The sequence below is a fragment of the Nerophis lumbriciformis genome, linkage group LG32 (genome assembly GCF_033978685.3).
Source record: "Nerophis lumbriciformis linkage group LG32, RoL_Nlum_v2.1, whole genome shotgun sequence".
NCBI lineage: Eukaryota > Metazoa > Chordata > Actinopteri > Syngnathiformes > Syngnathidae > Nerophis > Nerophis lumbriciformis.
The window spans coordinates 6,278,179-6,289,778 of record NC_084579.2 but is presented as its reverse complement, the minus strand read 5'-3'; the positions used below and the strand labels follow the sequence as shown (position 1 = coordinate 6,289,778).

Below are 11,600 nucleotides of genomic sequence, written 5' to 3'. Positions count from 1 at the left end.
GTACCCTTACAGGCTTAATTATATGTCCCTGCATGCAGAATGAAAAGTCTTAACAGCCACAAATATCAGTCTTAAATTTGCGCCCCATTTCTTGAGATGAAGATCCACCGTCATTAAAGTGTATAAGAGTGAAGAGATTTTGCCATTTTGACGATGCTTTGGAAGGCATTTCCCATGAAGAAATCCTGTAATGATGCAAGAGAACTTACCTAAGGTTTAGATCTATTAGAAGCTATCAACTCAAAAGCCAGACCAATTTTTCAAGACTGTACCACAGCATCAGTAGTGAATAGTTTTTGTTGATAAAGTATCTTTACCATTCCCATATTAAACATTCCAACAAGGTTTGACAATTTTTTCGAGAAACTCTCTCTTCACTACATCGCTATAAGGAATTTCATGAACATGCATACCTGCCAACTTTTGAAATCAGAGAAACCTAGTAGCCAGGGTTCAAGGGGCCACAGGCCCCGGTAGGTCCAGGACAAAGTCCTGGTGGGGGGTTCAGGTTTCGCCCCCCCGACGCAAAATGATTATTAGCATTCAGACAGGTTAAAATGTTGCTAAAACCATCACTTTTCTATCAGTCACAGTGACTTTTCAAAACAAAAACATTACAGCAAAAATCATATGGGTTGATTGACATGTTTATTCTGTAAGCTAACTTCAATAGTTTGAAATTATTTTGACAGTTAATGCCAGTTATCCTGTCAACCTTTCACAAGACTTCAATTTGTTAATTGAAAGTATAAACACTTTTTACAGTAAACAAATGGTAAAACAGTACTAAACAATTCCATTAAAAAAAAAATTGGGTGTCATTAACTTTCTGTCCAAGCTTGTATAATCTACTGCCTTGTTCAATTGTAAAAAATATTCTGTGCCTAAAATTCACATTTCTATCACAATTATCATACTGTAAACATGGTAAGCTAACTTCATTAAAATTAATAGTCCTGTCAATAGCATGGAATTACAATTCAAATGTAGTTTTTTTGTAAGCCTTTCAAAAGATTTCAAAATATGAAAAATTAATGAAAATTAATTTAAGCCATCAGACACTTGAAAAGTGGCACATCACATCTCTAATGTAATCATTTTAACTTTTCAACAGAAATAGCACTGCAAAAATATTAAGGACATACTTCTGTATTTTGGTAGTTATGCTGTCAACATTTAACAAGATTTCTTCAACTTGGACTTGAAAGCATAAATAGTATAAACACTTTTAACAGTATAACAGTACTAAACAATTCCAATAGATAACATTGGTGTCATTACCTTTTTGTGGCTAAAATCCGAAAAACGTTGAAAGTTTTCCACTTGTATCGCTAGCAACGGCATTAGACTTGTGTTTTTTTGTCCCAACGTGGTCTTTTACATCGCTAGTTCCTCCGTGTCCGATCGAAAAATCTTGTCTGCACAAGGCGCGATTCGCGTAGTTTTCACCCTTTTTGGAACGGATAATTATTCCCGGATAGGCTTTTGAATATTCTTCACGGAATGACTGCAGTTTTCTTTTCGGTTTAAGACTCGTTTGCGATTTTTCTCCGGCTGATTCCATGATCGTTCGCTCGTTTGGAAACAATGGCAACTGGTGCCTCGTGCTTGGCAGCGGTGCTATAAATAGCCTCGCGCATGGCATTCGGAATGGCTCGATAGGAAGTTACGGGAAGCAGTGTCGATTGTCATTGTTGTTACGCGATTTCGTGAATAAAACATAAAAAAATTTTTTTTTTTAATTAATGAAAAAACGTATTTTTTATCACTGCAACCGTAACCCGGAATAGGTTGATGAAAACCGTACTAATTACGGGAAAACCGGAGTAGTTGGCAGGTATGAACATGTGATATGAAGGCTATATTTGACAAAGGATATTGTAATTGTAAAAACTCAAATATTTTGTGGAATGAGGGAGTCAGTCAGTCAAGTCATGGAAGTAAGATTGCGGTCATGGTATCTGCTACCAGTGTATTCAACTATAACAAGCTTTTTTATTACATGTAGTCTTAATAAATTCATGTTTATACTTGAGTGTTTCTAGGCAACTTTGGCCATGCAGCAGTAGATCTAAAAGAAATTATTAGTGGGTTTAGTATTTTAAATGACATAATTTCTACTGGTCAACAGCCATATATTCATGAAACAAGATGTAACAGCACTAGTGTTGACATAAAGGACATTTCCTGCTTTTCCCAATCTGCTAAGTTCATCCTCTTTACTGCCTCACTAGTTAACCTGTACTATAACATAGCCCAAACTGGACATTCACTCTGATTTTTAACACTTCACACCCAAGCTAGCTTAACCTAGCTCCTAATACAACTCTCCAAAGCCGGCATGAGCGCAAGTATGGCATTAGGCAACAGTAGCACACTTCTCTTGAGAAGGTTGTCCCTGTTAGTGGGACCGGTCCACCTGGAGGCTGCACTCGGCTTACTGGCATAGTTAGTTCTACGTAGCTAGCTAACCACATTACACTGGAGAGTGGACGATTTAGTGGGTTTATACAGAAATCTAAAAAATAAAAGACCACTTTGGCTTGAAAGAACAGCTTAGGTTTGGGATCCCATTATTACCAAGTTCAAAGCAGGGTGTTTTATTGTGAAGGCTGGTTGGTTTTGACACACTTGACAAATGCAATGCGGCTGTAAGACAAAGTCAGATGTAAAAAGGTCGCAGAAAATGGCTGGCATAAAGGGTTCTCTTTTTATCCTTTCATTAAGTTCCATTTAATCATTGTGTATTTTAAATGCTCGTCACATGTTCTGTGTACAGTGTGTGACAAGAGCTGATCTATTTAAAAATGAAGTATAGGATTGAACTTTACTATCAAACTCTGCTTACATCACGAAGGAAGGGTCAGTAGCCTAACCCTAACCTTTGGGAGAGACAAGTGATTATTTCAAAACAAAGTTATTTTAGGACACTCCATCTCTACTTTAATTTGGCGGTCCTTGGTCAGACAAACATTGAGGACCCTGTCTTGAACCTTCGAGTGTTTGAAGTGTCAAATGTTTTCATGCAAGTCTGCACACACCAACCTCAGTGTCGTGAAGAGCACGTGTGAATAAAGAGCAGAGAGTGTCCTGGTGACAAGTTGATTTTATTTTAAGTTACTCGCGTGCCATCAACTTCTGCTTCTTGAGCTTCTTCTGTGAAACCTGCGCACACAAACACACAAGTAAGCAGGGTAATGTGCGTGGGCAGCTCCTGTCATCAGAGGGTGCAGCTCAGGATCTTGTAAGTTCTTTTCATGGGTTTTCCAAAGGTGTCCTAAGTAGTCATCACAGCAGCATTTCCAAAGCACAAGAGCCGCCTTCCCACCAAACTCTTACCTTCTTCTTCTGCGCCACTTCCTCCTCTGGTTTGGGAACAATCTGCTCCTTCTCTGTGAGGATCATCTCAATGTGGCAGGGAGAGCTCATGTACGGGTTGATGCGGCCGTGCGCGCGATATGTACGTCGCCTCATCTTTGGCGCCTTGTTGACTTGAATGTGCTCGATGACCAGAGAGTCCACGTCAAGACCCTGAAAGCAACATGCATCATTGTCACATCACATCACTGCCATTGGAAGCTCAGCTCCATCAACGGCCAAGCTAGAGTTGCTCAAGACTGAATGTCAGTACTATCAATTACACAAACATACGTGCGGCTGTAGTTAACATATCACACTTAAAGTGCATTTTGTCTTAACTTAGCTAAATGATTACACGTAAACGTATGTGGAGCCAACTTCTCACATTAAGGTGTGCTTGTATCAACTTCCCTGACAGGATTAATAAAGCATCTCACATGTGTGCCAATACATAGATTAACATGTTCAAAATCTGTTTTCTATGATTGCGAGCAACCTTTTAAATACTACTTAAGCAATTAATTTGTATTAGCTAGCACCAAAATCTGTGAAAAACAGCACATCATTTTGGTGTAAAGAAGTGGTGTTTCATCAGATGATTACACAGAGCTGAAAGAACAGCTGTTTTGTAAGGCATATGTTGGGAGCGTTTGGATTGATATAAAATAAAATGTAATAGGTATATCCATCCATTTTGCTACCGCTTGTCCCACGGGGTCACAAGAGCCTATATATAAACACACTTTAATTGATGCTGATGAATACCATATTTAAAAACAAAACCTATGATGGCAGTGGTTCTCAGACTTTTCTTCACCAAGTACCGTATTTTCCGCACTATTAGCCGCACCTAAAAACCACAAATTTTCTCAAAAAGCTGACAGTGCGGCTTATAACCCGGTGCGCTTTATATATGGATTAATATTAAGATTCATTTTCATAAAGTTTAGGTCTCGCAACTACGGTAAACAGCCGCCATCTTTTTTCCCCGTAGAAGAGGAAGCGCTTCTTCTTCTACGGTAAGCAACCGCCAAGGTAAGCACCCGCCCCCATAGAAGAGGAAGCGCTTCTTCTTCTACGGTAAGCAACCACCAAGGTAAGCACCCGCCCCCATAGAAGAGGAAGCGCTTCTTCTTCTACGGTAAGCAACCACCAAGGTAAGCACCCGCCCCCGTAGAAGAAGAAGCGCGCGGATATTACGTTTCATTTCATTTGTGTGTTTACATCTGTAAAGACCACAAAATGGCTCCTATTAAGAGACACGCGTACAACGCAGAATTCAAACTCAAGGCAATAAGTCACGCAGTAGAACACGGAAATAGAGCAGCAGTGAGAGAATTGAACATAAATGAATCAATGGTGCGTAGGTAGAGGAAGCAACAAGATGACCTGCGCCACTAAGACAGGGAGACAGCGCCGGACGACATACGCCAACATCTGCCAGTGGATTGTAAATGCCTGGGCGCATATATCGGTCTCAACTGTGGTCCGAGCCTTCCGGAAGGCAGGATTCACGGAACTGCTGGACAACAACAGCGACATTGACTCTGATGACTTCGACGAGACGGAGCCGGCCATTTTGGATGCCGTATTCGCCCAACTTTTTAATTCAGACACTGAAGAAGAATTCGAGGGATTTATGGATGAGGAATAATTTCAGAAAGTGAGCTTTAAATGTTTATTTTGTGTGTTGTGTGACATTAACGTTCGAGCAACGTTGAGTTATTGATGTTGCTATTGCTCTGCACTAATTTGAGTGTTACTATTTTTGTGATTGCACATTTGCACATTACATTTTGGGGGTGAACAGAGTTGTTAGAACGCTGGTTTGTAATATATTATTAAAGTTTGACTGACCTGACTGTTTTTTTGACATTCCCTTAAGCGCAGCGTAGGCGCGGCTTATAACCCGGGGCGGCTTATAGGTGAACAAAGTTTTGAAATATGCCATTCATTGAAGGTGCGGCTAATAAGCTGGGGCGGCTTATAGTGCGGAAAATACGGTACCACCTCAAAACTCTTGGCTCTCCAAGTACACCACAATGACCAACATCAAAACACAGTAGCGTAATAGGCCTAAATAGACAGGTTGTATTTAACATGTATATTTAACACTTCTGGCCACTGAACCATTAGTTTGAACAATAACTGAATATTTAATCAAGTTATTCATGCGTACCAAACTAAGAATCACTGATTTAATGCTTACCTTAAGCTCCGCGTTGCTCTCTGCATTCTTGAGCATGTGCAGCAGGAACTCTGCACTCTTTTTTGGCCAGCGACCCTGCGTCCAGCCGAACTGTTTGGCCTGAAAGAGACAAGCGTCACCTTGGGCCCAAAAGTACACACTTCCTGTCAGAGCAAGCGGCCACTCAGAACAAAACGGTTTTTTTTTTCATCATAATTCCAAAGGTGTCCTAAGATTGTCATCACCGTAGCCACTCCTCTTTAGTGCTGCACACAGGATAGACTCACCTGAGCGCACCTGCCTACGCCGCCGTTGTAGCGGCGGAAGGGGACACACTGGTGCTTGACGATGACGTCTCTCAGGTACTTGTTGGCTTTGCGGATGTGCATGCCTTTGATGGCCTGGGCCGTCTCACGGGTGTTCTAAAAACAAGGCATCACATTAAGTAGCCTGGATGGATGGATACCATACAGTTAAAGGGGAACTGGCCTTTTTTTTGCCTATCGTTCACAATAAATATGAGAAACAAACATTTTATGTGCATTCTAAATCTTAAACGTCAGCTCACAATGGAGCCAATGAGAGCTCCACTATTGCGCTCACAAAGCTCTAAATAACCATCTAAAAACCACCAACAATACTCCATTTACATTTCAGGACCCGATTAACCAGGTATTCGCAATATTATTATTATAAGCGTCAACAATAAATTACCTATTTTTGCCAGTGCATTGATCAGAGAGGCGACTAACTTGTGCTGCTATATTGACATCATGAGCTGAAGAGCGGCTCTCTTGCCTCTTGAGTAGGTAAGTTAATTATAGACTATAAATCATGCCTCTCACCTGTAAGGTTGTGACCATAAACCGAGAAGTTGGTCAACATTGACACTTAATTTCAGACTCAGAGATAGCAAGAAAGACGCTCGTTTGCACCCACTTTTATTAACCCTTTGCAAGGATAATGAATAACTTCATCCAAATGGGAAGATATGAACATCCAATCAGTCATCATCTTAGTGAAGGCAACATTAACATAAGTGATTGTTTTACTATGTTTGTCTCCATGATTAGTAGTAGTTGAACGAAAAGACGACCTTTGTGAGGACTATTAAACCAATACGCCACCGTTCAAAGTGAGAAAAATACATTAAAATGACTTAGAATGTGCCTGTTACTGCATTACACATGTATATAAAACAATGAGTGAGTTTATTTTGAACATGCATACAACATGATACATCACAATTTCCAGTTTCTCTATTCAACATGTTCATAAAGGAGTAGGAAGAAGCATAGCTTATTTTAATCCTACCCCTTTAACTTTACATAGCAGTTGCTAACACTTTCTGTTCTTAATTTATTCACAACATGTCCCATATCTTAAAAGATAAAAAATAATTATTGAAGTTGATTTCATATGGGGAGATATATATCTAGAAAATGAATGGATGGATGAAATTAATTCAGAATGTTTAGCATGGTCCTTCTTTGTAAACAAAGGTTGAAGAGTTTCTTCAAGATCATATTAGTACATTGATTTCTTTTCCATTCCATAATTTAATTCCACATACTGGCATACTGAAGGTCTTAAGTGTTGTACGTACAAATGTTTTCAACTGCATTTTTTAAAAGTTATATTTCTCCTCCTTTATTGAGAATTATTGTTGTATATTCTTGGGTAGCAGATTATAGTTTGCATTGTGCATCATTTTAGCTGTTTGCAAATTCACTATGTCTTGGAATTTCAGTATTTTCGATTCGATGAATAAGAAGCTTGAATGTTCTCTATATCCAACATTATGTATTGACAGAGTACAAGAACAACTTTGCTATCTTCAACTGGTTTTAAATGCAGAGAAAACAAAGTGTATGCTCTTTACCACATCAAAAACTGTAAGATCATCACTGTGTGAGAACATTTTAACAAGAAATGGGCAACAAATTATGTTAGTATCTGCTTTTAAATATTTAGGATTTTTAATTGATGACCACTTGAGTTTTAAGGAGCACATTCAGTATGTTGTAAAAAACAAACTTTTACAGGGATTTTATTATAGAAACAAGTCTTGCTTTTCTTTTACTGTGAAACAGAAATTGGTGGAAACAACCTTTTTACCTGATATTGACTATGGAGATGTGTTGTATATGAATGCTACTGCTGGTTGTCTCCACAAGCTGGATAGTGTGTACCACGGGGCACTGAGATTCATCACCAACTGCGCTCCCCTTACTCACCATTGTGTGTTATACTCAATGGTTAACTGGACATCTTTATGTGCTCGACGTCTCAATCATTGGTATGTTTTCATCTACAAAACCATTCTGGGTATCACTCCATCTTATCTGTCTTGTCTTTTAACAAAGAAACAAGGAAGTCACAATCTTCGTTCAATGAATGTTCTGCAATTTGTCGTCCCCAAAGTAAGAACTGAACTGGGCAAGAAAGCATTTAGGTTTTCAGCACCGAAGGCTTGGAATAACCTACAATCGAACATTAAACTTCAAACCCTAGTTACGTTGAATGAGTTTAAAGCTTCTGTGAAAGGACTGCAGTCTACCTTGTCTGTATGCACATGTGTCATGTGAGCAAGTTTTAATATTGTAAATGTGATGTTTTGTGTATTTGTTTACTGTTTTTAATGTAACCTTGCTGCTGCCCTCTTGGCCAGGTCTCCCTTGGAAAAGAGATCTTTGATCTCAATGGGATTTTACCTGGTTAAATAAAGGCTAATAAATAAATATTGTTCTAACTAATCTAACTAAGTGTACTTTAGTAGTCATTTCCCAATAATTCAATGGTGTTTGCATATTTTTAGAGGACATTATAGACAAAGTAGAGCGACTCCATTGTGAGCTGACGTACTAATGTTAATTTAGGAGTTAGAATGCATAAAAAACATGCTTTCTTGTATTACACAGGGATTGAGAATGATGCAAAAGTCCAAAGAATGAGCAGATCTTTACTTTATCAAATGACTCTGGCCATGTTAAAAGTTAAAGTTAAAGTACCAATGATTGTCACACACACACTAGGTGTGGCGAGATTATTCTCTGCATTTGACCCATCACCCTTGATCACCCCCTGGGAGGTGAGGGGAGCAGTGGGCAGCAGCGGTGGCCGCGCCCGGGAATCATTTTGGTGATTTAACCCCCAATTCCAACCCTTATTATTTATTACCAGAGGTGGGTAGTAACGCGCTACATTTACTCCGTTACATCTACTTGAGTAACTTTTGGGATAAATTGTACTTCTAAGAGTAGTTTTAATGCAACATACTTTTACTTGAGTATATTTATAGAGAAGAAACGCTACTTTTACTCCGCTACTTTTATCTACATTCAGCTCGCTACTAATTTTTATCGATCTGTTAATGCACGCTTTGTTTGTTTTGGTCTGTCATAGTGCCTGCGTTTCAACAAATACAGTCACTGGTGACGTTCACTCCGTTCCACCAATCAGATGCAGTCACTGGTAACGTTGGACCAATCAAACAGAGCCAGGCGGTCACATGACCTGACTTAAACAAGTTGAAAAACTTATTGGGGTGTTACCATTTAGTGGTCAATTGTACGGAATATGTACTGTACTGTGCAATCTACAGTACTAATAAAAGTTTCAATCAATCAATCAAAAGTGTGAAGGAAAAAAGACCCTTTTTTATTTCAACCGTACATCTCGTCAAAAGCCTAAAGACTGACTGCACAGTTCCTGTCTTCACAATAAAAGTGCTGCTCCATCGCGCCTGCGCTTTCAAAACAAGAGTCTCCGAAAGCCAGCGCAAACAAGCTAGCAAGCTACGGAGTTTGCCGCCAATGTATTTCTTGTAAAGTGTATAAAAACGAATATGGAAGCTGGACGAATAAGATGCCAAAAACCAACAACTTTCATGTGGTATTAGACAGAAAGGAGGAACTTTTTTTCTCCTCCATTTGAAAACGTGGACGCTATCATCACTACTGTCTGACTACAATCAATGCAAGTCATCAGAATCAGGTAATACACCAACTTATATTCTTGTCTTCATGAAAGAAAGGAATCTATATGTGTTAAACATGCATGTATATTCATTAAATCACCTTTAACATGTAAACAAAAACGGCAAAATAAATAAATATAAATTATATACTGTATATATATATATGTGTATATATATATATATATGTGTGTGTATGTATATATACATATATACATACACACACACATATATATATATACACACACACACATATATATATATATATATATATGCATGTTACTCATCAGTTACTCAGTACTTGAGTAGTTTTTTCACAACATACTTTTTACTTTTACTCAAGTAAATATTTGGGTGACTACTCCTTACTTTTACTTGAGTAATAAATCTTTAAAGTAACAGTACTCTTACTTGAGTACAATTTCTGGCTACTCTACCCACCTCTGGTTATTACACATAATGCATCACATTGGATCATTCAACTAGAAGTTTATTAAATGCATTTTACAACCAATGTAAAAACTGTTCAAGACTTCTTAGCTTTCTTCAAATTAGTAAGTCATGTGACCTCAATGGTGCAAATGAAAGCAACATTAGTCTCACCTTAAAGTGAACACGTAGGCTGGAGCCCCTCGACTTGCATGCTAGAAGACAAAATGTAAGTCAGAAACAGGTTTTATTTGCCTTCATGTGATTCAAAAGTATGGACGTTTATTTTGAAAGGCGCTCAGCTATTTGGTTGTTTTCATGGGGTATCCAAAGGTGTCCTAAGTTGTAATCATCGCGACTTTTAAATTGAAACATCTTTCTTATCTCTTTATACTCACACTTTGTCGGGTTCTCGGGGTCGAGAGAGTAGCGGACCATTTTCAGAGATCTGAAACAAAACGTAAAACAATTACAATAAAGCTAGTAGGCTAGCGAGCGTTTAGCTTTAGCGAACCTCCGATACTAAGCCTTGTTTTAGCTTCGCAAATTACTTATACAACTAACATCCTAAAAAGAAGCGACGTTCATTTGCTTACTTTTAAATCAGCGGCGTTAAAAACCGCAGTTTAACATGAAGGCAGCCAACATGGCGGACAGACGCCACCCAGGCACCCTAAAAAAATCTACCTTCATGTGACAAATAAATCATCTCCGCCATAATTCTAACATTTACCTAACATTGCGTTTATATCAAGCGCTTTGCAACAAAGGATGGCAACTATTTATTGAAGATTAAAGCCGATTGCGTAGCCGGTTTAGAAAAGACTGCTCCTACCTCTGAGGCCGCGGAAGGAAGAGGAAGTAGTAGAGTGCAGCTGGCGAGTGTTCGCCTCTTTAGTGTCAGTGCACCCTGGTGGACAGGAGGACGGATGTTCCACTTTTTTGCCTTTTTTTTCCCCTCCAAACTTTATTTTAGTAACAGTATAATACAATTATTTAAGAATTCCAAAAGTGCTTTCATATAATAACAATAAGTAACATATAAACACAAAGTAGTGACAAATAACACACAAGCACACAAAAGTATAATACAATACAAATAAATAAATACAAATAAAACAAGGAACATGACATGTGCAACACTAGGCTATACACGTTTCTACATTATTTTTTTTTAGAACATGCGAGGTTAGAATGGCCTTTTTGTTTTCCTTTGTCATTACTAGTGAGTTGTACTTTTTTTTTAGTTCAGCATAAAATAATAAATTAAATAAATAATAAATAATACAAAAATAATAATTTGCATGATAACACTCTGCATTTATGAATGTTAAATGCAGTGGTGGGTAGAGTAGCCAGAAATTGTACTCAAGTAAGAGTACTGTTACTTTAGAGATTTATTACTCAAGTAAAAGTAAGGAGTAGTCACCCAAATATTTACTTGAGTAAAAGTAAAAAGTATGTTGTGAAAAAACTACTCAAGTACTGAGTAACTGATGAGTAACATACACACACATATCATATATATACAGTATATATATATATATATATATATATATATATATATATATATATATATATATATATATATATATATATATATACACACACACACACACACACATATATATATACACACATACACAC

The 11,600-nt window shown here is 38.0% G+C and overlaps 1 protein-coding gene and 3 non-coding genes across 5 annotated transcripts; all 4 read right to left on the bottom strand.

Annotated features, from left to right (window-relative positions):
- Nucleotides 1-3,088: 3,088 nt before the first annotated feature.
- rpl17 (ribosomal protein L17) lies at nt 3,089-10,854 on the bottom strand. 2 transcript variants are annotated; one of them, XM_061926983.2, is made up of 7 exons: nt 10,789-10,854; nt 10,352-10,401; nt 10,128-10,168; nt 5,836-5,970; nt 5,570-5,668; nt 3,340-3,531; nt 3,089-3,165 (listed from the first exon to the last, which is right to left on the bottom strand). In XM_061926983.2, exons 2-7 carry the CDS (start codon nt 10,389-10,391, stop codon nt 3,118-3,120), a joined length of 555 nt encoding a protein of 184 aa, XP_061782967.1. In that variant the 5' UTR covers nt 10,392-10,401; nt 10,789-10,854; the 3' UTR covers nt 3,089-3,117. The 2 variants fall into 2 exon arrangements, with proteins under 2 accessions (XP_061782967.1, XP_061782968.1); XM_061926984.2 differs by lacking the exon at nt 10,789-10,854 and adding an exon at nt 10,687-10,771.
- On the bottom strand, nt 3,230-3,297 carry LOC133575036 (small nucleolar RNA SNORD58). The gene has a single exon (XR_009811450.1). It is a non-coding gene; the product is annotated as a small nucleolar RNA SNORD58 (small nucleolar RNA).
- Nucleotides 5,728-5,798, bottom strand: LOC133575042 (small nucleolar RNA SNORD58). Its single transcript, XR_009811456.1, has one exon. It is a non-coding gene; the product is annotated as a small nucleolar RNA SNORD58 (small nucleolar RNA).
- On the bottom strand, nt 10,247-10,311 carry LOC133575037 (small nucleolar RNA SNORD58). The gene has a single exon (XR_009811451.1). It is a non-coding gene; the product is annotated as a small nucleolar RNA SNORD58 (small nucleolar RNA).
- Nucleotides 10,855-11,600: the final 746 nt, after the last annotated feature.